Source organism: Episyrphus balteatus, chromosome 3, assembly GCF_945859705.1.
Source record: "Episyrphus balteatus chromosome 3, idEpiBalt1.1, whole genome shotgun sequence".
Lineage (NCBI taxonomy): Eukaryota > Metazoa > Arthropoda > Insecta > Diptera > Syrphidae > Episyrphus > Episyrphus balteatus.
The window spans coordinates 130,068,947-130,094,774 of record NC_079136.1 but is presented as its reverse complement, the minus strand read 5'-3'; the positions used below and the strand labels follow the sequence as shown (position 1 = coordinate 130,094,774).

General features: G+C 31.2%; 1 protein-coding gene across 7 annotated transcripts; it reads right to left on the bottom strand.

Moving 5' to 3' along the window:
• Positions 1-486: 486 nt before the first annotated feature.
• LOC129916070 (RB1-inducible coiled-coil protein 1) lies at positions 487-24,439 on the bottom strand. Of its 7 annotated transcripts, none has more exons than XM_055995839.1 (16): positions 24,119-24,439; positions 11,783-12,307; positions 8,734-8,933; positions 7,913-8,670; positions 7,734-7,850; positions 7,503-7,675; positions 7,054-7,433; positions 6,357-6,447; positions 6,148-6,282; positions 5,902-6,079; positions 5,081-5,710; positions 3,738-4,759; positions 3,041-3,326; positions 2,872-2,980; positions 2,495-2,814; positions 487-2,264 (listed from the first exon to the last, which is right to left on the bottom strand). In XM_055995839.1, the coding sequence occupies exons 2-16, from the start codon at positions 11,848-11,850 to the stop codon at positions 2,034-2,036; spliced, it is 4,698 nt and encodes a 1,565-aa protein (XP_055851814.1). In that variant the 5' UTR covers positions 11,851-12,307; positions 24,119-24,439; the 3' UTR covers positions 487-2,033. The 7 variants fall into 7 exon arrangements, with proteins under 7 accessions (XP_055851814.1, XP_055851819.1, XP_055851815.1 ...); XM_055995844.1 differs by having other exon boundaries at positions 487-1,281; XM_055995840.1 differs by lacking the exon at positions 24,119-24,439 and adding an exon at positions 23,280-23,732.
• Positions 24,440-25,828: the final 1,389 nt, after the last annotated feature.

Genomic DNA, 25,828 nt, shown 5'->3' with positions numbered 1-25,828 from the left:
TAATAATATTCTATTGAAATTCTGAACTGCAATTCATATTCCTGTGAATTAAAAGAAAAAAACAACAAAATTAAAATTTATTTTTTTTATTTAGTTTATTAAAAAAATCGTTCATCACTTAATCGTTTTTCATTTTTTTTGTTTTGTTTTAAATATTATTTTATTACATTTCTATTAAAGTATTGTTTTTGTTTATGAATATAATAATTATATATAATTTACAACAAGTTTTGTTTAAGTAATTCAGACAAAACTGCATAATGTATGATTCTTCTCATTGAGTCAATTTTTTTTGAAAAGAGTTTTAAAAAAAACCTCTCTACATTGACATTATTATTTTGTGCACCTGCATAACAAACACGCAGGTTAACACATTCACAAAATTATGATTAAGATTAAAATAAACAAAATGCAAAAAAAAAATTGCATTTTGTTTTCATTCAACTGATTTTTTGTTTTGTTTTGAAATTTCAAATTCAGTTCCGACCCTTTGCCAGTCACAAAAATAAATACATAAAATATTTCCATTTCATCCGTTCTTTTTGTTTTTTTTTTTTAATTCAATTTTTGTCTTTACAAATATTCTGAATTTATGTAAAATAATTTGCATCATTGTCATACAAACAAACACAAACAAAAAATATTTCATTCATTCCATAAATCAATTAATATATCACAATTTATTATGCTTTATATAAATGTATGTGTTTTGTTTTGTTTTTTTTTTTTTCAACAACATATTATATTTGTATGCATTTAATTTTTTTTTTTTCATTTATTAAACTATTTTTTTTTTAATTCTTAAAATTGCATTGCCTATTTTCAAGTGAACTTAGAAGAAAAAATCTATGTAACGTTATTCTCAAAATATATTATATATATTTTTTTTTATAAAATACTCTAGAAAGCGTTTACTTAGAAAAAGGTCTATGCATTATAGCTTGTGTGTGAAGATTTGATTTTTTTTTCATTTCTCATTTTGTTGGTAAAGCTATTAAGAAAAAAAAAAAGATTTATTTCCGTAAATTTTTTTGTTTTATTTTATTTACTTTTTTTGATTAAACAACATTTTTTTGCTACATTTATTTTGTTTGGTTATCACGAGTTAAAAGCGAAATGAGGAATTTTGTTTTGTTTAAAAAAATAAGAAAAAGAAAAAATTACTGTGTGCAATTAATTTAAATCAATAGCGACGTCCATAGACATTTGAATAGGGGCTATAAGTGGCTCGATAAGAGTAAATAATCCGATACGATGACCGGTTGGGTTTTCAGCATTATTCTGAAAGAGAATTTTTTGTTCGAATGAAATTTTGAAATCAAAAACAATTATAGCATTAGCAAAAGCAAACAAATAAAGAAAATGTCTAGGCAATGTGTAATTATAAAAAAATGAAGTCATGTCAAGTAAAAATACAAATACAGGGAATACAATAGAGATGTTTTTTTTTTTGACAAAGCTATCCGCAGTAGAGTTAGAACTACTAGAACAAATACAACCTGTAGCTGCCGATAAAAGTAGAAGTTTAATCCACCTTCGGATACAAAACTCACATTCGTTTTAGGAGAAATCTATTTGCACTGCGGATAGCTATGTAATAAGAAACACGCCTAATAATTATGTCACGCACTCTTGTTTTTAATCTTAAAACAAAACATCATACACAGTGTTTCATCAAGTATTTACTTGATTGTGTTCCAATTAATTTGAAATTCATCAACCATCATCTTTCACCTCTCATACAAAAATGTTTGTTTTTTTTTTTTATAAATCGATTGTTTTTTTTTATAATGTATAAAGTCGAATTAAGATAAAAAAAATAATTTGTAATGTATTCTAATACATTGTTTTTTTTTTGCTTAAAATCTAGATCGTGGTTTGTTGGTTTTTCTTTTTTTTTTTGAGAAGATCAGAAATCATATGAAAAAAAAACAAAAATTATTACGAAATTACCTAATTGCTAAGAAGTTAAAAACTACGTTAAGCTAGATAATTAAATTAAATATTGTAGTTGTGTAGTTTAAGAATTATTATTAATCTTGAGACATGGGAGGAAATTCATTTTCGTCTTTAGCTTCAAGAGAGCGATATTCATCGGAATCATCGGTATCTTTTTCCAAAGAGCAACTGCCAATGTTGGCTAATATTTGAATTGGTATTGGACTGCGGCTGGCAGTTGTTGATTTTGGGGTAGATGCGGTGGCAACTGCAGTGACAGTAGTTGTGGTAGCAGAAGTCGTTGGGAAGGAAGCAGATGCATTGTCCTAAATAATTAATACAAATGATAATACAATGACAAAGTTTTTATGGGTCGCGCTAATTTATAGATGATTTAGTTTTTTTGGGTTTGTTTTTTTTGGATGAGTGTTTTGTGTGTGTTTTTTTTTTCGTTTTAGTCAAGGGAAAAATACATGACTGACGAATCATTTGCTTCATAATAATTTAATGAAGGAAATGGCGATGAAGTAGCTTTTGGAGTATTGGTAAAGCTTACCATCGGGGGAAAGTATGATGAGGTTGGTTGCTCTGTTATCACAGATCGATTAGTTTCTTCTTCTTCGCTGACACTAATATAGCGACAACGATCGCTGAGAAGTGAAATTGGTTCGTCATCTTCTTCGGTAACGCTTGTTATACTAATGGTACGCTCTTTAAGTCCTGCGCTGGTGCTGGCGGTGGTGATGATGCTGCTGCCCAAATCAACAGTATCATGTGACGGCGCTTCACGCAGAATACTCAGATGTGTTAGAGATGATGGCTCACCTGAATCGTTTTGGGAAAGGGAACGATTAATTGATACGTTTGAAGATGACGCTATAAAAAGAAACCAAATTAATATTTTCATATTTTAATTTGTTGTTTGTTCTTTACATTCAAGACGTTCACGTCTGCCAGTCCATTTGGATTCATTACGAGATAGTGCTTCAAGTTTGATGCGATAAAACTTAGAGCCCTTATTAACTCTATAACGGTTTTCGTCCTAAAAGTTAAAGAAATTGTTGAGCAAAAATTTCATAAAATATATAAAATACAAAAATACCTTTCTTGCTTGACAATATTCTTTATGGACAACTCGTCCTAAGGCGTAAAATGGTGATGGCATCTCCAGTTCGCCAGGGCCTGGTAGACGCAAATTTAGTGCACTTAAGCTATCTGCATTTACAAAGTACAAACTAGCTGAATCTTGTACGACCATAAATTGATAATGTCGCATACTCCAAACGACAAATACAATGTCACCCTTGGAACAGGATTCAAGAACAACATAACGATGATTTGATCCACTAGACTTGGATCGTGGTAAAGTACTTGCTTCCATAGCCGATCTACAAAAAAAAAGAAAATACAAATATTAAATAAATATGATTGTGCAAAAAGTTCCCGAAAGGGCAATAATCGAATAAATTTCCCCGCAGTTGTGATCAACTGCAGTCAATATTTTTCAAAAGATCCATTTAACGTGTAGCTTATGCTGACAAATGACAAAATATAGAGAAAAAAAACCTAGGTAAAAGTGGTGGATCTGTTGGTAAAACAGTGGCGGAAAAAGACATTTGAATCAATGAGATCCTCTATCAGACCTAAATCAATTGGGTCTTATGCATTGACAACGGACACAAGCAATAAGAAGATCGAATTAAAACCCGCTCGATTGTATTTTTTTAGAAAAAAGACTCTTAACGGAAAACCGCAACAAAATAAAACTTAAATAAGTAAGAATAACAAAGAGTACTCACCCTCTAAGCTCAGCAAATGATTGTTCCATCTCCGTACGGCGAGATTTTTCCATATTCAATTCTTTCTCGATGCGTGCTTTTTCACGATTCAAAAAATCTACTTTTTCCTTAAGCCAACTGTTGACCTCTTCATTTGTCAAAATACTCAGTTGTGTTTTCAGGTCCAAATTGTCTTGCGTCAGCATTGCAGTTTTATCTCGCAACATATCTATATATCTTTCCTTATCATCGAGCATTAATTTCAACACACTCACATTATTGTCGTTATTTTCATTTAAACTTCTAGGCAATGGCAATGCCTTTGCTTCCCAAATGGAACGTTCACAATCAACAGCTTGTTTTATAGCTTCCTCCTTCTCCACACGTAAATCTTCACGAATTTGTGATACAATTGTCTCATGACACGCAAGTTCAATCATGTCTGCTGGTTTTTCAATCTTCTCCAAACTAGTATCAGATGGTGAACGTTCCATGCTGGTCATTAATTTATATCGACATCTCAATGATTCAATTTCAGATTTATGCTCGTGAATGAGTTTCTCTCTTGCTTCGGCCACAGCTCTTACTTTCTCAGCATTGGCTGCTTGTAAACTTTCATTTAACGATTCCATTTGTTGCTCCAGCAAATGGTATTTTTCTTCCAATGCTGTACATTTTGCCTCGAGTTGAGAAACTTGCTCAGAGTGTCGCAAATCCTTTTGTTGTTGGTCATTTCTCATATCGAGAATTTCTTTGTCTTTCATATTGATTGCCGTTTCCAGGTTTGTCACCTCTACGCTATGTTTTGCTTGCATTTCGATAATATCTTGTTCACGAGATTCATACTGCATCTGAACTAGCTGCCATTTTTCGGAAATATTTTGAAATTCACTACGCAAATCAATTTGATAGTTCTCCTGGTCGGATTTGAATTGTTGGAAATTCACACGAGCTAGTTTTATACATTCCTGTGAGACTTCAGACATGGCTTTTAGAATGGATTTAAGGCGTTCCACTTCAAGTCGTGTCGAACCAAGATTTTCCTGAAAAGAGCAGAACAGAAAAAAACTTATTTTTAATTTACTGCTTTTTTGCCAAAAAGACCGAAAAAAAGTTAAGGATTTAAAATGCGATAACGATAATACTGAAAATGAATGAAGGATTTAATATTGTGTGTATTTGTATTTTTTTAAGAGGGGAAAGGGTATTTGACTGTGGGCCACCAATGCTGGAAATGTGTAAATACTACCAATGGGGATTTCATATCAACTAAAAAAAAATAAATATATTTTTTGCTTTTTGTTTGAAATAAAAAAAATCGATTATATATTTTGTATTTTTTTTTTTTGTTCTTGTTCCAATACCTGCAGTAGACCGAACACTGTCTCCATTGACTCCTTAGTTTCAAAATGTGGCAATTTGTTGGTATTTTTTTTATCATCATGAATTGGATATGTAAATGACATTATTTTGTTGAAACGGAAATCCAAGTCCAACAAGTTGCTGCCATCGTCAGTGGTTTGTTGTTGCGTTAATAGTAGTTCTTCAGCATTCAGATTATTATCATCATCAGTATCGCCATAGCTTGAGGGCAAAGATTCGTCTATGTAAAAATCTGAATTAACAAATTCACTTTCGCCGCCATCTTCTTCAGTAGTGTTTATGCTATGTTCCTTTATTATAACCGTGGTAGTTATCAATTGTTCGGTAATTCGTTGATCAGTAGTAGTAGTAGTACTATGGTGACCCAAATATAGAGGAAAGGGAGCTATGGGATTATAGGTATCCGAATCGCATGGTGTGGGAGTGTCTTTTTCAGAAATAACAGAAAGTGTGCTTAAATGCTCGTGATCATGATGTGGTGGACGTGCATTGTTAATTTTTGGTGGTGGAAGAGCAGGTGTTATTGTCTTGATTGGGGCAGGGGAATGGAGTGCAATTTGGTGGTTATTTTTAATGTGCCTTGGAGGTTTTTTTGGCGGACGAGGTTCATTCTTTTTTTAATTAATTTTTTTTTTGTTTAAATTAATTTTTAGATAATTTTATTTATTATTTATAGTTATTACGCATTTTTTTTTTTTATTTTCGCGTACAAAAGAGAAAAAGCATATAAGAAAAAAACACAAATAATGTTGTAGGATCACAGCCGTAATTTTGTTAGAAAGTTTTGTTTTCAAATATTTACCTCGGTAAGAGTTTCCACGGTGTGCGTTTGTAGGGGTTCTGTGGATGTTGCCATATGGGCTACTTGGTAAACAACATTATCACTGGCTGTAGACTGGTGTGGATTGGTGTTATCTGTTGGACTCATTTCAGGCTGTATGACCTTTTCAAATTCTTCTGTATCTGTTTCAGATTCACCACTGAAATATGAGAATTTTATTTAAATCTCTTTTCTCATTTGTGTTTGTTTTCCTTGATTAAAACTTACTCTTTTGATTGAGATTGTAGTTCTTGAACTCGCTGATGATGTGCATTTAGAGGGCCAGATATATTGGTTTGGAGTATTTTATTAGTTGTTGAAGAAATGGAGGAACTTTTAATGTTTGAGTTGTGATTACCAGATCTTTAAAAATAAAATAGAAATGCATTTTATAAGATGTTTTAGGAAATTTAAAAAAGTAGAAAGTAGGAATGTACCTTGAAATAAAAAAATTAATAACAGGGCCCATGTCTGGCAGTTGAATGTGATGAGTTAGATCCGGTAGATAAGAAGTTAAAATATCAATATCTAAAAATTAAAAAAAATACATTTGAATTCAAAATCAAATTATATGTCCTACACAGAAAAAATAAATCAAAGAAGCAAAACAAAAAATCATATACACGTTTCAAAAATGGTTTTTAACACGTCACAGAACAAATGATTGTTTTTCTACTTTCGATTATTTGTAAAACTCGAAACACTGACAAATGCTTTTCTACATCAGCGACGAAGAACAATTCTTCAGGCTACAAGGAGCATCAAAGAACTCATTTGATTCCTCATGATTTCTATTTGGACTGAGGGACGCATATTTTTAGATCGGGCTAGTATAAAAAAAATTATAAATTTATTTTTAATTTTGCAAAGTACAAACAAAAAAGTTTTATAAAAGGCTTGTTGAAATAGATTCATAATCTTCCAAAAGAACAATTTTTTGAGGCTTTTAGACTCATTTTAAAATATGCTTGCAGTAATACTGTGAGGAAGAAATAATTTTTGTTCATCTCCGGACCGAAATATAAATTAGTAAAAATGTATTTTGGGCTAAAATTCCCCATTAACCGACAAACACAAACAAACGAAACACTCTTAAAAAAATATTAAATTAAAATTGTTTCGTAAAAAACATACCACTTTTTGTTAAATTTGGGAGCCTAGCATCAAAAATCAATGGATTTTCATTGGCGAACGCTGGTGGCATATCATTCATTCCAGGGAAGAGAATATTCAAAAAATGTCCTTCGAAACTGGCATTGAAATTCCGTCTCCGATTTATTTCCTCACTATGAATCGAATCAAAATCTTCAGCCAGTCTGGACGCCCACTGACGAAATTCTCCTGAGAAAATTTTCCTGCGTATAACTTCAGTTACAGCAGCCACATATATACAAGGTGCCTGATGTATTTGTTCAATTATACTGATATGACGTTCGGCTCGTCTCAAACAACGATGATAGAATAGTTGTTTATTATCGAATTCACTCATTTTATTCTCCAAAACAATAATACGCCTGAAAGATTAATTTAAAAAAATAATAAATTGTTTATAGAAGCTTAAGAAAATATAAAAGAAAAATTACTTTAGACGTGTGTGTAAATTTGAACCTAGCTCCTCTTTAGCTCTTGATATACAACGACGTAGTTCACGAATTTTTTGATGGTTTTGTAACATAACTAACAACTGACTTCTATGAGAGGCACATAGATCCGGAAGTATTGAAGCATCTCTAAGATTAATTGCACGGTTTTGATTCTAAAAAAACACCATATTAGTTAAAATCAAAGCAAAAATTAAGACAAAATGAACATACTTGTTGGAAAGCTGTCGATAGTTCCTTCTGATCTTGCACCATATTCTTTATTTTGTACTTGATTTCTTCCAATTTACATAGACGTTCACTTAGACCTTTTACCTCCTTCATATCACTCTGAAATCGAACAAGATTCCTGTTTTAATAAAACATTAAATAAAAAATCTTAAAACGCATACCTGGTCTGCACTTTTAATTATATGATTGACTTCCTCTTTCAGTTTTTCATAAACAGCTTCATCAAAGGTATTTAAACCTTGTATACACTCCTCAGACATTTCTGTTAATTTATTGTGATTTTCTTTGGCAGATATCCACTGCAAAAGAGTGAGAGTCCGTCGTGTCCCACTTCCTCCACTGGTAACGCTCATTGTATCTCCTTTGTCGTCATCGCATCCCATTTTGGGTTTTTTATTTGGCGATGTACTATCACGTTTTTCATCATCCTGCGACTCAATTGAATCAAGCGCTTGTCCAGCTGAACTTTGCGGATCATGAGCCATCAAAACAGAAACATTTTGTTGAGATCTTGAGAAAACTTCATCATTGTCCAATAGCTCATCAAACCCATGGAAATCTTCCTGAGCCATTTGCATTAGTCCAGGCAAAATTGGAATTCGAGATAATTTGGACAAATCTTCGGAGAAGTAATTTAAAAGTTCTATGTATGCTGCACGTTTTTCCAGATGTCGATCGAAAGATAGACAAAAGTCTCTAAACCGTTGACGGAATTCTTCTGTTAGATCTTCCATATTGGCAACAACTGCGGACCAGCCTTGCTGTTGAAGATGCTGTTCATGTACCAATCGTTCACAGATGTTCTCTTCTTCGCGTGCTAATTCGTACATTTGTTGTGCTAATTGTGCTCGAGTAACGACAGTATCATAAACAGCTGGTAATGTAAGACAACGTTCTACCTGATCGTTTAGATCGACATCTAAAAAAAAAAACAATAAAAAATTATATTTTATTGATTTATGAAAAAATTTATGAATTTTACCATTTTCTATTGCGGGAATGGCAGGTGGTAGTTTTGCATCTCCTATCAGGAACATGTATATAGGATTTGTATCTGTGCCCGCTGAATAAAACGAGACCTGTGTGGATTTTGTAAGCATTTCTCCGCCACTAACCAGTAATACTATATTTTGTGCCGATATTCCATGAAGTCGTTCTATTGTGTCTTTTAAATTGGATACACTGCAAATATAAATAACACAAAAGAAAAAATTTAAATTTGGATTACAACAGTCATGATTTCTTATAATAATAACTGAGTTAAGTATGTAGTAAAGGAATGGTAAAAACTTTTTAAGGCAAAATTTCAAATAGAAACAAATAGAGAAATGACTGCTAAACAAGTACTCCTAAAAAGAGTAAAAATAGTTTACTACATGAATTTAAGAACAAATATCCTTCCTGACACGAAGAATACCAATATTTTGTTGTACCAGTGGCCGCTTTGTCATGTAACAAAAAAATCTTTTAAAAATCCTCTCTATTTTGTTGTTAAAAAATTTGATAAATTTCAAGTAAAAACATAAAGAAGGCCGAAATATTTTTCCGTTTTTAATGTAAATTTCTAAAAAATTATCGCCTTATAGGACTTTCTGTGGCCCTTTGAAAACTTTGAAAACATGCATAAAATGACAAAAATTCAAGCTGATTACCTATATGTAGTTTCAAACGCAATTTTCAGGCTTTAAATATATTTTAGGTAAAAAAAAAACTACTGAATAAACGATATAGAACCAAAAAAAAAATTCGAAGCAGTGGATAGAAGTCGGTGATCAAGTGCCTAAAAAAGCAAAGTCGACTGCCTAACCGGAAAGGTTTTCGAAGGAAAATACCACCCAACCTTCTTGATAAGCTGGACGCCAAAATTTGCGAAAAGAAGCCTGGGTTAAAAAAAAAAATAATTTTCTTCCAAGAAAACGAGCCGGGCATTAGAAAAGCTTCGGGATTTGGAGTAGAATATTCTTACCCAACCCCCTTATTCTCCTGATTTGGCAACCTCAAACTTTCTTCTCTTTTCGGAACTAAAAAAAATTGTGTTTGGGAAGCATGAATATTTTGAATGCCGGAAAGGAATTTGCTGTTAAAGAAACACATGACCAAGTCTTTTGAGGTTTAAGGAGATTATCTCGAAAAATAAAACCAGTTTTTAACTTCAAATGACTCAAATTCATTATCAGGCCAAGGAATTTTCACCTTGCCTCCTTAAATATGTATTTCTTACTGAAATTGTCAGAAAATAATCTGGCAATATCGTTAATCATACAAATGATAGAAATAAAAATATTATCATATTTGATTATCTTCTCAACTAAGCTTGAGAATATTATCCTTTGTCAACACACACATGATAACAATCCACCTACTTAGACAACATGATTATTCTGTCAATCAAATTTGTTGTCTTCATAATCTCGTTTTCAAAAATAGAAAACAAATTTAGGCAACCTACTTAAAAATAGATTGATTGTTTTGTAAACAAACTGTTCGACTCTACCAATACATTATTATGTATATAGACATCATACTTTTCTACCAATCATATATTCTTTACCTAATTTATTTGAATTAATTTATTGTTTTGAACAGAAATAACAACACAAAAAATTTAATTTGAATACATACATTTATGCATAAATACATACATACGAGTATCTATTTCATATTTATGAAACCGGTAACTAATCGTAGATACCTCTTTTTATTCGTATGTGAGTAACTGTTGGTTTTATTCGTGTCTAGGTTTAAATTTAGCATATCAATTCCATAAATAAACAATGTTTGCATAATGTATAAATATTAAAATTAAATTTCGTCTATTCTCGTCGTACCTACTCAAAAGTTTAAACAATCTACACATTGCTTTATTTATGTTGTTAACTAGTACATACTTGGAAAATTACAATATACAAATGTCTGTGTATTGCTTTGCAAAAAACAAACTAAACTTTTAAAGCACTCTATCATCTAGGTACTCATAAGTGCTGCTGTGTCTATCAGACACAATTATTAATGTGACTGAGAACTCTCAGTATCACCCAGTCATACATAAAGTAGTTCCATAATATTTTCCCTACACTATCGTTCATATGGTATACCACCAACTAAACTGCTATTTTAAATATCAGATAAAAATACTACGCATTGACTAGTAATAACAGCAGGAACAACAGCAAGTGAACTTTGTTCACAACAACTAATGGAATGGAATTTCATAGAATTCCACGTAAATTAATAATTCTAGAAATTGGATTGCAAAAGACTATAAATTATGACAAATCCATATACCAGCACACGAAACAAAGAATAATATTTACAATTTGAAAACAATTTTAAAATAAACTGAAAATGAATCTATTTATTTACTTTCCACCTTTCGTTCTCGTATGAATATACATAAAGTAGGTATAGGATTGGAACTGCGTCAAATATGTAGGCATGTTTTGTGTTCCCAATGTCGTCGTCAATTTTTCTCATTGCTATCTTCCTCTTCAAAAATTGAAAAAAAAAAAAAAATAACACAAACAAACACAAAAAAATGTGAATGACCAGTATCTTTAAATTAAAAATAAAAACAAGTTTACTATGTATTATTTGGCTGATTCACAAACACGTGCTATTTCATCATTTCCCTAAAAAAATAATAAATAAATATTGTTTATTAAACAAATGCTTTACTTTTTATTTGTTTACACTTTGCTACCTTCCCACAAGCTTAGAAAAAATAAGTTGCCTTCAAATTGAAGATTTAAATGAATGTAGTATCTAACCTAAATTGATTAATTTAACTGATAATTTTATATAATATGTAGTGGGAACAAAAAAAAAAATTTTCCTAGACAAACCCCCGACGAAAACGATAGATTGCCTTGATGTCTCAGACGTAAAAGAAAGTTAAACAAAGATTACAGTTTGTAGTGGTATTTTTATTGTTATTATTTGGGCACGACATATTCGAGTGAAGGATTTTCTATTTGTTTTTAAACAATTTATAATAAATACGCGTCAAACTAGAATGTGTATTGTTTTCTTACCTTGACAATGCGACGTTCATATCGAACTTCAACATCCTGCCCATATCGACGTGAAATACGTATAACATGATTGCGTTCTTTTTGTTGTTTTTTTTTTTTTGTTTTATTCGTAAAATCGGGGAAATTTGTTTAGGTACTAAAAAAAAGTTATATTACGAAATAAAACTAATCATTTGCACTTATTTTGTTGGCGTGTTGTTGTTATTATTTTATTGATAGCGCAATACCCCGACGCGGCGCTCGTGTGCTTTTAAATTTAACTTAAAAAAAAGTTTATAATAGCGTGGTTTTTATTTACATATGTATATAGTACGTAGATATTATTAGGTTGAATGCAAAGAGGCAAGGATTGTTGTTTTTGTTTTAAATAAATATTATTCTTCTTCTAATTCTTTTGTTGCTTAAAATAATGAATGAAATTGTATTTTTATATATCACTTTACTGCGTCTATCTCTCAAAGTGCATTTATTATTAGTGTTAAGAAAAAATATTCGTTGACATGAGAGTGTTCACTGAAGAACGATCTGAAAAGAAAAAAAAAAGAAAATTAGTTTTTTATATTTTTAGTTTTTTAATGTTAAATTAGAATTTTAAAAATCTTTATAACTAAAAAATAAGAACAATTAAATTTTCGATAAAGAAATTCGTTAAAGCCGTTTTTTCAAAAACTAATTTTTTATAAATGATTTTTTGGATAAAAAGTTTTAAAATAAAATTATTATTGAAATAAAGGAAGTTATTTTAGATCTCTTCGGAGAATTAAAAAGAATAGTATTTCATTTGAAATCAGAATTAGGAATGAACATTTATTTTTATAAAATCTAAAAACTTAAAACGAAATGAAAGCTATATTAATTTTAACAAAGTAATTTATAACAAGTAAATTTCAACACTCCCACTAAAATTAATGCTTGCCAAGACCTACAGCTTCTAAAAATTTGTTTATACTGTCTTTAGTGACGGCTTTTGTGAGAGCATCTGCTTTCATTTCTTGTGATGAAACATGAAGTAATTTAATTGATTGGTCTTCAATATGTTGACGAATGAAATGATGTCGAACATCTATGTGCTTGGTTCTAGCATGAAAAGTGTTTGCAGATGCTAGACTGAGAGCACTTTTGTTATCGCAATATAAAATTATAGGGGATAGCACTTTTTCGTCAAGTTCCTCCTTCAGTTGTTTGAACCACAGAGCTTCTTGAGTTCCATTACTAAGCGACATATATTCGGCTTCGGTCGTAGAAAGAGCAACGGTAGGTTGTCTTCTTGTGGCCCAAGTTATAGCACCACTTTGGTCTAAAAACAGATTTCCACTTACTGAACGTCTGTCATTCACATCTGAAGCCCAATCTGCATCGCAAAACCCTTGAATAGTAGATTTTAAATCTTGCTTGTAAATCAGTTTGAAATCCATTGTGCCTTTCAGATATCGAAATATCCGTTTAACTGCTTCCCAATGTGATTTCGTCGGGTTATTGCAAAATCGACTAACATTGTTGATTGCAAATGATATATCGGGTCTTGAGACTTGTGATATATATAACAAACTGCCTACAGCTTCTCGATAAGGAACGTTTGTCAACTGCTCATCGTTTGTATCACATTTAACAAGCTTCTGACCAGGATCCATAGGAGTAGAGACGGCATTGCAATCCACCATGTTGAATTTTGTAAGCATATCATGGATGTGCTGTTCTTGGTCAAGTGTGACTTTTCCTTTTTCTTGTGTTATACGCATACCTAAGACAAACTTTGCCTTACCAATATCTTTCATGTGAAATTTTTCTAAAAGAGCTGTTCTTAAAGCAGTTTCCAATTTCTTATCATTACTAAAAATGATCAAGTCATCCACATAGATTGCAACGTATATTCTTCTTGATTCATCAATCTTGTAGTATACACATTGATCCACTTCAGATCTCTTTAGCCCAATTTCTTTAAGTCCCTTGTCAAGCTTTTGATTCCATATACGGCTAGCTTGTTTTAGTCCGTATAAAGATTTTTTCAATTTACAAACTTTATTTCCCTTTGCAAAACCTTCTGGTTGGATCATATAAATTTCATCTTTTAAATCGCCTTGCAAAAAAGCTGTAACTGCATCCATCTGTGTTATTTCCAGGTCATATTTTGCTGCCAAACTGAGAAGATATCGTATCGTGCCATACCGCACTACTGGAGAAAAAGTTTCTTCATAATCTATTCCCAGTTTCTGAGAACAGCCTTTTATGACAAGTCGAGCCTTGTAACGTTCAATATCACCTTTGACATTTCTCTTCGACTTAAACACCCACTTGCAATTCAATGCCTTTTTATTATCTGGGAGATCGCATAAGATCCAAGTTTTGTTGTTGATTAGGGCATTATACTCTTCTTTCATTGCTTGTTTCCAAACCTCAGCATCAGATCTTTCTTCAAGTTCACGAACACTATTCGGATCATCGAAAGATTGTGCATCTGCTGACATGTAGGTAACGGGGTTCGGATAAAAAACAGTTTCTTTTCTAACACGTGTAGATCTTCGAACTTCATCTGACGGACCTTCAAAAGAATCGGAGCAATCTTCGAAAGAATCGGAGGTATTTAAGTTAATTTCTTGATCTTCGTTAGTAGAATCGGAGGTATTCAAGTTCATATCTTCATTAGTACTTTCCAGGGGAAATTCGGGAAAACCAAAAAACATTTCACTCCCTGAAGATAACTCTTCAATGTTTTTTTCTGATTCATTACCTTCTTCTGTTGTTAAAACTTCCGGATCTGGGAGCAAAACAATATGTTGGTTAGTTAGATATTTACCTTGACGTTCTTTTCTATTTTCAATAAAGATGACATCTCGAGACTTAACGATCGTTTTGGTGCCCATTCGAAGTAACCTGTAACCCTTCGTATCTTCACAATATCCCACAAAAACTAGTTCTTCACTCTTCGAATCAAACTTCTTTCTTTTTTCTTTTGGAATATGTGTCATTGCTTGAGAACCAAATACTCTAATATGGTTCATATCTGGTTTAGCACCTGACCACAATTCAAAAGGAGTCTTGTTTGGAAGGCTTCGATTGGGAGATCTATTTATCAGATAAACAGATGTTGAAACGGCTTCGGCCCACAATGCTTTTGGCAATGACGCATCGAACAATAAGCACCTAGCACGCTCTACAATTGTTCGATTCATCCGTTCAGCGACGCCATTCTGTTCCGGTGTGTAAGGGGTTGTCGTTTGATGTCTTATCCCTTTGCTTTCCAAACATTTTCTCATTTCTTTGTTGCAAAATTCACGGCCATTGTCTGTTCGCAGAATTTTTATTGTCTTTCCTGTTTGATTCTCCACAAAAGCCATGAAGTTCTTAAATTTTTCGAAAACTTCATCTTTTGACTTGAGGAAATAAACAAAGACATACTTGGACAGGTCATCGACGAACGTGAGGAAATATCTTGCACCTCCGAGAGAGTTTGTTGACATAGGCCCACATAAATCTGAATGGATGATATTCAGGACAGTTGTTGAACGGTTTATAGAAGTTTTAAATGGAAGTCTTGATTGTTTGCCCTTGATACACACAATGCATTTTTGTTCCACCTTATCAGAAAATTCTATTCCGCTCGCCAGGTCTCGTAATCTTTTCAGACTGTCTTCGTTTATGTGTCCCATACGACGATGCCACAAGTCAAAACTATTTTCGGTTGATGACATAAAGCTGGCTTCTTCAGGTTGAAGGTTAAGCCGGTACATATTACCTTCTCGGTTTGCTCTTCCTATGACATCACCTCTGTTGTTAAAGATATCACAACCATCGGAACTAAACTTTACTGTGTTGCCGTTTGATATCATCTGACTTACAGACAACAAGTTAGTACAAAGTTCTGGAACAAACAACACGTCTTTGACAACAACTGTTCGAATTTGCTTTCCAATGACCAGGTTCATTGATAAATCGCCCATTGCTTTGACTTCAAGATGAGTGTTATTGGCAATTATAACTTGATTTCTTGACGGAGCCCTAACGTTTTCAAGATCTTCGTCATTTGAAGTCATATGTGACGACGCACCAGAATCGATGTACCACTCATTTCGATTAAAGCTTTTGGCAGCAAATGAAGTGCACAAAACCGAATTTGAATGGCATTTTCCTTTAGGACAATCTCTTGAGTAGTGACCAAATTTGTTGCAAGAAAAACAACGAACGGATTTGGTACTACGCTTCAATTTTGAGTTCTTGTTTTTCGTCCCACCAAACAAAGCTGAATTGGCGTCATTCGAAATTTTGTCATATTCAACGTCTTGAAGTAATTTCGTCTTCACAGAATCTCCAGTTATTTCCAAACCAGAACTTTCTAATCCCATTATCATTGGAGTAAACTTTTCTGGTAAGCCTGCCAGTAAAAGAGTTCCAACCCAAAGTTCGGAAATATCCATTCCAATTCCCCGAAGTTTGTGAGCTGTAGAGACTATTTTGTCGACATACTCCTCCACAGATGCAGATTTCTCTAACGTTGTTGTAATTAACGTTCTTAACAGTCCAACCTTTCGACTTAGACCAGAGTCCAAAAATGCTTTTTCCAAAGCATCCCAGACTTCTTTTGCAGTTTTTGCACTCCTGATGTGCACATAATTTATTGGATCCACCAATAAAATAATTTTTGCTTTCGCCTTGTTAAGTTTCTTGGCGTCGGTTTCAGTACCAAGAATGCAATCCCAAAGCTCTTCATGCTCCAGATAAGTTTTAACTGCAAAGCTCCAGTTATCATAATTCTCTCTTCCTCTCAATTTTTCTACCAATGGAATCGGTACTCCGGCGGCCATTTCTTAATAACCGTTGAAAAATTTTTCAAATTCAGAATTTTCAAATAAAACAAAAATCTTTTTTAATTCTTATCCAAAATGCAATTAGGTGGCCTGGGCCCATAACCTATTGAAATAATGGAAGTTATTTTAGATCTCTTCGGAGAATTAAAAAGAATAGTATTTCATTTGAAATCAGAATTAGGAATGAACATTTATTTTTATAAAATCTAAAAACTTAAAACGAAATGAAAGCTATATTAATTTTAACAAAGTAATTTATAACAAGTAAATTTCAACAATTATTGGTATGCCATTTTTAAGAAATCACTAATCAACATCTAAAATCAAAATTTAAAAAAAAATTCAATGTTTTCGAAAATTTGATTTTTCAAAAAAAAATTTTCAAAACTTTAAAAAAAATTATATTCAAATTATATAAATGATTTCTTACAAAAAGTTTCGTTAAAATCGAATAAGTAGTTTCGGAGTAAATCGGATTAAAAAAATAAACGGTTCTATGGCAGGTACCGTTAATAATGATTTCGAAAAAAAATTCATTAAAAGATAGACCTTATCTTAAAACTTACATTTGAATTTTTTTAACAAAATCGTTGAAGCAATTTTCGAGCAAATTCAACTTTACTAAAATCGATATATGACAGGTACCATTATTTTTGGTAAAAAAAAATTTATTCCAAAAACTCCTCTGGAGAGTCGCCAAAAAATGCTACATAAAAAGTTTTATATTAATCGGTTCATCTGTTTAGGCTGTACCTTCGTATACAGACGGACTTTGGGGGCCCCTAATAAACTCACCAAATTTGATGCTATGAATCTGGATTAGCTGAAATAATTTTACCGAAAGTATGAAAATTTCTAACGTTGTAAAAGACACTACGAGAAAACACAGTTTTTTTTTATCAGCGATAAAACTCACTTTTAATTCGACGAAGACTTAAACATCCAAAATGTTCGTATATTAGAAAATAAAATTAATAAACAAAAAAATTCACTGTTGGGTGAAAGTGTCATTAGTTCAACTTTCTTTTCAAAAATGAGGTAGAGGTAATAGGCACAATCAATTATAAGCCCAAAAGTCAAATGTTAACCATTTTCATGGAATCGAAGATTCGATTTCGATAAAACAGTATAAAATTTCACAACACGATGAAAAAGAATTCGGCCGCATCAGTTACCTTGCATTTGGTGACGTGAATTGCCTACCAAGATGTGTGGACATTCGCACGGATATTAGTCAAAATATGGCCGAATTAGAGTTATTGAAATAATGTATCGAAAAGTAATTGAGATTTACCTTCTCCGAGAACTGCAAGAACTCACGTTGGACGTTGAGTACATGTGAATAATTTTATAATTAATTAATAATGGCAAAATCCCAACTTTAAATGTTTTTCATTTGAATTTATTTTTGAAACCAAAACATAAATTACCCTATTTTTAAAGATTTGAATAATAAGAACATCTAGGTATACAACTTTCAAACCGTCGCTGAACTCGATTTGAAGAGAACAAAAAAAAAAAAAAAAAACAAAATTAAAAACGATTCACCTTAGCCCCGAACAAAATTTGGCTAACTTAAAAGCGTTCTAATATTTAGATTCTACGTTCACGCACAGTTGTAATGATTTCCCAAAATAATATTACACATCGTTATACCTATCCAACTTAAATATTTCACTCTTCTACCGCATGTTAAACCAAACAAAGAATTATACCAATGGGGATGATGATAAAATCTTTTAGCGAGAAAGAAAATGAGAAACGTTTTGGTGGGATTATTATTTTGTTTTTTTTTTTTTTTAATATTTTTTACTCTCTCGTTCTCCTCTATCTCTCTGCCAAAAACAGAGAAAAAAATGAATCAATTTGGTTTTGCTGTTAGCAAATATACACAAATACCTACCTACCCGAAAAAAAAATGTACACAGTAGATTTGAAATTGCTGCAGGTTGATGAACTATAAATTTGAAAATTTTGGGTTGAGCGAACGTTAAATTCAATAAACAAGCTATTCAAACTTCATTGCATTGAACTCAACCTTGTCATCGTTAAATTTGAATCAAATCAAATGGAAGTAAATAATTTAGCAAAAAGATTAATTACACAAACCACAATTGAATGAAAAAAACACCGCTGCTTACAAAGTTGTTGACAAACAAAACAAAAAAAATGCATAAAGTAGTCTCATTAGAGAAAAAAAAAGTTATTTCCTCATCTTCACCTTGAAATAATAAATAGTTTTCTATAAAAATTAACGTTTGGAAGACACACGTGCCCCGGTTTGATAAGACTCTCAATATGTTGCCCAGTTCAACTTTATCACATAATGTTAATCTCAAAATATCAAACACTTTTTAAATTGAAAACTATGAAAGAAACATTTTCCATGTTTTTAATTACTTAATTACAAGATTAAATTAAAAGAATTGCATAGAAACCCGTTATGTATTTTCTTATAACATTATTCCATTCCAAAAGCATATTACTATATATATTTACTTATTTTATGCGTTGGGCTTTTTTAATTGAAGCAAGAACAAAAAAAAAATGGCAAGATTGCCTGCCTGCTTTATAAAGTATAATGTGTCTCATGCCCAAGTTCCAAGGCTAAACTGAAAGCTTATACTATATTGGGCATGTGTTGAGTGTGGTGGAGTGATAATGTTTACGTTTTGTGTTTGCTGCCCAGTTAAAGTTATTCTTCGATTCAGCTGAGCGCGTGTGAGATTGTTTTGAAGAACCTGTTTTATGTTATTGTTTTAGTTTTTTTTTAAGTTTTTTTTATTGGTAAATATTTATTAGAGAAAGATATTATGTACTCAAAATTATTCCAGTTTTGGTCTTGGATTTTTAGATATTTATATACTTCTATTCAGAATACTAAAATATTTTGTGTTGAGTTATGAAAATGCTTCTCTTTAAACCTCATATCAATCAATCAGATCGGTTTCTGAATAATAGTATTCTCTGAAATCTTATTAGATGTACTAGCTACCTATTAAGGGAAGTCTTTTATTGTCAATTTATAAAAGCAAAATAGAATCTGTTGATTTTCTCATATTTATATTGCGGTGAATTTTTTTGCTAGTTTAATATATCAAAGAAATGTTGCGCATAGGGAGTCGGAATCTTTGCGGTATTATAGACCGCAAACACTTCCGCTATGGTGCTTTTTATTGGAATTGATCATTGTTCGATTGCGGTTAAAATTAAGCATGGAGGAGACTTGTTTTGTATTTACTACTACTGTAAATAAGATATGTACCTACATAGTATTTATTACATAAAAAAAGAATTTTATCCAGAAAATATTTTATATTATTGGATTTTTTCTCCAGAATATATTGTGTGGTCGTGAACTCCCCTGGGAACACATTTCTAGAAAGAAAAAAAAAATACAATGAAATGTAAGCTTAAATCTCCTGTACAAAGTTATTGCCGATATCAATCGATTCCGAAGCAAAATTTTTAGAATCTTTTAAGTTCTCATGTTTGAAACAAAGAAAACTTTTTCTGGCAAATGCTTTCAAGATATAGTTGTTACTCCTATACAAATTTCAGTGAGACACAAATTGATAAAAAACAACACTTACAGAAATATTATTGAATAGCTTTGATGCAAATCTGGTTTTGAAATTAGTATTATGGCTACTACCCAGCAGAAAACAAATTTGATACCAGAAACTTCCTTTTTTAATTTTGATATTTTCGCTATTATAAAGTAATCGAAGAAAACAACAAAATATGAAAAGTAAGTGCATAAGTTCGAGACCTCAAAAGTTTATAGAAAAAACATAAAATCCATGTTTAATAACGCAGAAATGCATGTTTTTTTTTCTTTTTGATATAGTTGTGACACGTACATTATACATTCAGAATCATTTCTGTATCTAGTGTTTTAAAACCCAACTTAATTTATAGAGCCAGACTAAAAAAATTCAAGAAAAAAAATAAAACTTATAGATAGATATATATAGATCCGAAAAAATTGTATTATGCCAGTATAAAGATCGTTTTGTTTTTTTTTTTTTTAAACTCGTTATCTGTTTGTCAGAAAAGTGAAAATATTCAGCCCTATCGTGAGTTTCACGTAAACAAAATTCCACTCGGAAAAATTGAATTTCATTTTTCTCCTATTTTGAGTTCCGGGCAAAAAGTTGTTCACGTTCATGCACTTTGACATTTTGTTCAGGCAATATGTTAGGCAGTCGACAGCTCTTTTCTCAAGTTCATTTTTGTGGCGAACAGGAAACTAGTTTGGAGGAAAATGTTAATTCCCTTCTGGTGAAACTCACGATAGCTTTTCAAATTCCGGGCGGAAAAAATTCCACGTGAAACTTAGGATAGGGTTGATTACTACCTATTTTGATCATACTTTTTTTAAAATTTGTTTCGTAATAGAACTTAGGTAAGTGTAGATTTGCAATAATTGTTTGGACATCATAGCTACAAGTTTTATAGATTTGCTATAACATTCTTCGACCTCCATACAATTTTATGTTTTACTTTGGCCGTCTGTACGTGACAAATTACTTATTTTTAATCTCATATGGAATAAGTAAGGAGTTCCATTTTTTCGTCAGAGATGAAATTACGTTGTACTGTTTCTAGTCTTACATTATGGAGTCCAACTCCTGGGAGGTAATGGAATTATATTCCCCGCGTTCAACGCAGGACACCTGAACTTAAGATCTGAATTTTCAGAGGCTCTGATTGGTCAGATGTCATAAAAAGTTAGGTGGCATTTAGTAACGTTTTTTGACATTTAGTTACGATTTTAGGTGGAAATTTTTATCTGAAAATTCAGATGGGTGTGTTTGTGTTGGTAAACGTACCAAATGTGCTACACACCAAAATTGAACTTTGTGATTTTAAAACAAGTTACAAATGGATTTGTTTATATTTCTTTTGTGTTTGGACATTTGTTGCAGTGTTATTTGTTGATATGATATTACAATGCATATGTAATTAATATATTTTTGTGTTCTTCCTCCGCATGTTTATGTGCCGAAATGGAATAATGAAAATAAATGAGGAAACAAAAACTTAATAAAGTTGGGGACCAAAACAAAATTGAACATACATACATTAGTGGATAGCAGAAAGGGATTTTACGAATCCAACAAACTGAATCTACAAGATCTGAATTTTAATAATATTTCAACAAACATATTTTTTTATTAAATTTAGTGCGAAGTTTTTTATTTGAAAACATTTTTTTAAATACCTAAGTATGCATAAAATACGTAGGTCTAGGTATGAATTTGGAAATACACAAGAAACTGAAAATCTCTTTATCACTATACCTCACCCACCACATTTGCCTTTTTTTTTGTTTTTTAGATAAGAAATTCCGTACATTGCCACTTAATTATTATTGTTTACCTACTTTGTTATCAAACCAAAAATAAATAATGAAATCATTTTTCATTTCACTAGTAGAGGAGACCGATCTCTTTGTTTAGTAATAATATAAGCGACCAACAAAATTAAAAACAATACCTATCTGACTGTATAATGTAATAATAAAATACCAAGGTAGGTAAATGCAAAAAACAACACATTTAAGAAGAAAAAAAAAACTTAACCTCAGTCGTCAAAACAACACTGCAAGTGCAGCAAATACATTACCTACTCAGATTCAGGGTTTTCTGAGTTCTTAGAACAATATTGCTATGTTATGTACCTACATATAAATAGGTAGGAACTGCATTTAAAAATACACAAAAAAAAAAAAAGATACCATATAAAAATATATTTTTTCACTGCCCTTTCACTAGAAGCGATGATGCTTTTTTATTAGATGCACCAACGGTTTTTTTCTTCTATTTTTTTTTGTTATTTTTGTTAAGGATAGATTCAAGGCATAGAAATGTATATATGTATTTTTAAAATGCACTTTTAACAGATGTTTCCAGTTTTGTTTCTCACATTTCCCTTGATGTGATGGCAAAAAAGGTCTCCCGTATAAGCAAACAAAAAAAATCAATAATATCCAAACGCACAGTGAATATTTTTTCTTAGTTTTTTGTTGTTTTTTTTTTTTTTTGGTTTATTCAAATCAATTTTTACCTGTTTTTTTTATAACAGGGGAGTAGTTTTAGATACGATTTTAGATAAAATATGTAAATACACTTCCAGTACCAACAACAAGGCACAACAACCCTCTCGAATTTAGCTTAGTTTATGATTGAAAAATTACATATTTCGAATTAAGTAATAGAAAAAAAGGTGTTGAAAAACACACCAAGGAGGGTTCAAGCACCAGCAAAAACACAGTACACACAAAAACAGGACAAAGGATAACGAAAATAATATCGCCCTCTGTGTGTACATAAACATGAGCTCATACTTCACGAGAACAAAGCAAAAATTAAATTTTTTGCATTCGCAATTGCTTTTTTTCGTCTATTCGATTTATATAATAATATTTGTTGTATAGTTTTCATCATCACAAGGAGAGAAAGTGAAGGCGGAGAGAGACCTTTAATGATCAATTTACTAGGAGAAAAAAAAACAGCTCCAATGGACTGAGCAGGTTTATTTGAGTATTTTTTTTTATTTTGCTTTTGGGTACATTACATGTATGTTGTATGTGTATGTGTGTGTAGAGCTACTGGCTAAGGTGAATTATTGAATAATTAAATAAAAAGTTACACATTAACCCGTTGGAAAAATAAACAAAAAAAACTCACACACTTTTGGAAGAATCCTTTCTTCATTATTTTTGTTCTTTTTTAATGAGTTTTATAAGCAAAAATAAAATCTTTGTTGACGTTGTTTTTTTTTTCACTTTTAGTTTTTTTTTTTTATATGAATTGTTACAAAATTTTGACCTGACTGGCTCTCTGCTTTTGCTACGAATGCTTTGTTTCTCTTTTTAACTTTTTCATCATCCAGTAGAATATAAATATATAAAGAAGAATAGAAATGCAAACACGAACAAGTTCACAAAGTGAAATGTCAAACTATTTAATTCGAGAGAATATAGTGTTGTCTCTTTTGCACCTTGGGTTAGAGTTTGTAAGATAAACAGAGATAGGACAGTATATTTAGTAAATATTGAGATTGAAAGAGAAACGAAAATGAACTCAGAAAAATGAGAAGAAAAAACTCAGCTGATTATTGCTTTCTTCTTTGGTTTTTCTGGTTTTATTTTTTTTTTTATTATTTATGGCATTCGTATGTAATTATTATTACTTTTTTTTGTAATTTTCCAATTTCTTTGATTTATCAGAAAGAAATTTATACATAATTTGAATCAAACAACATAAAATTGAGAATTTCATAAAAAAAAACTCAACTTTTGGTTTGTTTACTTTTTTTTTTGTAAGTAAACATAACTGTTTTTGGGACTCATTTTTTTTTTCATAAGAAAAAAACGAAAATAAAAAAACAAATAATGAACACAATGAATAAAGTCGTAGAAAAAAGATATATATGTAAAATGTAACCAACACAAAAAATATAACAAAATTATGTACATAAAATAACATTTGGCAAAATTATATTTGTATAGGTTTTATATTCTCACCTTATTTTTCCTTGTTTCTAGTTAAATTACAAAAAAAAAAATAATTATTTATTATGTACACTATTAATTTTTAGAATCCCAGCATACAATATGCGAGCTTTTTGTTTTTTCTCTTCTTTAGCTTTTCACTTTGTTGGTTATTTCATTCAATTCGAGTCATTTTATTCTTGTTTCAACTTCTTTTTTTCTTTGTTATATTTTGATTAATATTTAAATTTATTCAAAAAATGATTTGGTTTTTTTCTTCAAACACGAAGCACAAAAAAAAAAGAATTTTTATTCTTTTGTTTGCTTTGCAAGTTGCAACAATCCTCACGATTACGAATCTTTAAACGGAATGAATTTTTTTTTTTGAATTGAATTTCTTTATTGAGTCTTTTAGGTTACAGTTGCTGTCTTAGTCTAAAAATAACAATTCTTTACTACTTTACTTAAGTTAAACTGGCGGCTATAATGTATTGCCTGCTCTTTCAGTTGCTTTGTAATGAAAATGAATACAATGTTTGCCTCATGGCGGTCAGTAAAATGTTTTTCTTTTTTTTTCTACTCTTGCTCATGACAGAGAGTTTTGTTTACGTTAACTGTGTGACGTTTTGTCACCCTCTTATAAACTAGGATACATATATACAATAAAAAAACTACAGATACCTTACAAACTAACCCTACGATAGAATGCCTTGAACATTTGTTAGGTTTGTGAGATACGAATATAGGAATACAAATATACATTTTCTTTTTTTTTTTTTGTTAGAGCGAGAGCTCAGTCAGATTCTTGTGAATACATTGTATGTTAGGTTAACATTTTCGTTTATAAGAGCGAGTACTTAAACGGAATGAAGAAAAAGAAACCAAAAAATTGGTTTACTTGAGCGGATGATGATTTTTCAGAAGTTTGTTTTTGTGTATGGTGTTCATCGAAACTTGGTAAAATGACAGCAGAGAGGGTGTGTTCATAGATGAAATAATGAGCTTAGGCACTGATTACATTTATCTTTTTGAATAAAATACAGTCAAATCAATTTCAAATTTATTTTATTGTTAGAAAGGTTACGGAATAAGGAAGTATTAAAAATAAAATAAAATTAATAATCATAAAATATAATCACTACCCAAAAAACAATTTCGCTTCTATAATGATCATGAGAAGGTTCTAGCTATGATTAATTTTACACCTGTAAAACTCGTATAAAACTCGTATAAGACTCATAAGAATCAAGAAGGCGACATTTTTTCACTCCTATTAAACCGCAAACAAGTATACAACATAAGACTCCTGTAAATATTATCAATCCTGTAAGTGTGCAATGATGTGCACTGTAAAAGCCTGACCACACCGGAAGGGAAATTCAAAACTGAAACAGCATTATCCAGGTGTGGAATTTTTGTTTCATACAAAAGTATCCGTATGGCTACCCGGACAGCTGTGCAACCGCATACCGTTAAGTGTGGCCAAGCCTTAAGACTCCTGTCAATATTCTAATCAACAACCGAAATTGCTGTTCGCTACTATAAAGTTACATAAGAAAACTTATAGTGTTATACCCGACAAACAATTTTGGTTCTATAAAGCTTTACAGATGCAATTGTTACTTCTGTAAAGCATTATAGAAGCAAAATTGTTAGTAGGGTAGTGCTATTCAATACGATAAACGACGGAGGAGAAATAAAAAGAAATGAAATTGTATTGAATTTAAAGTGAATTTTATTTTA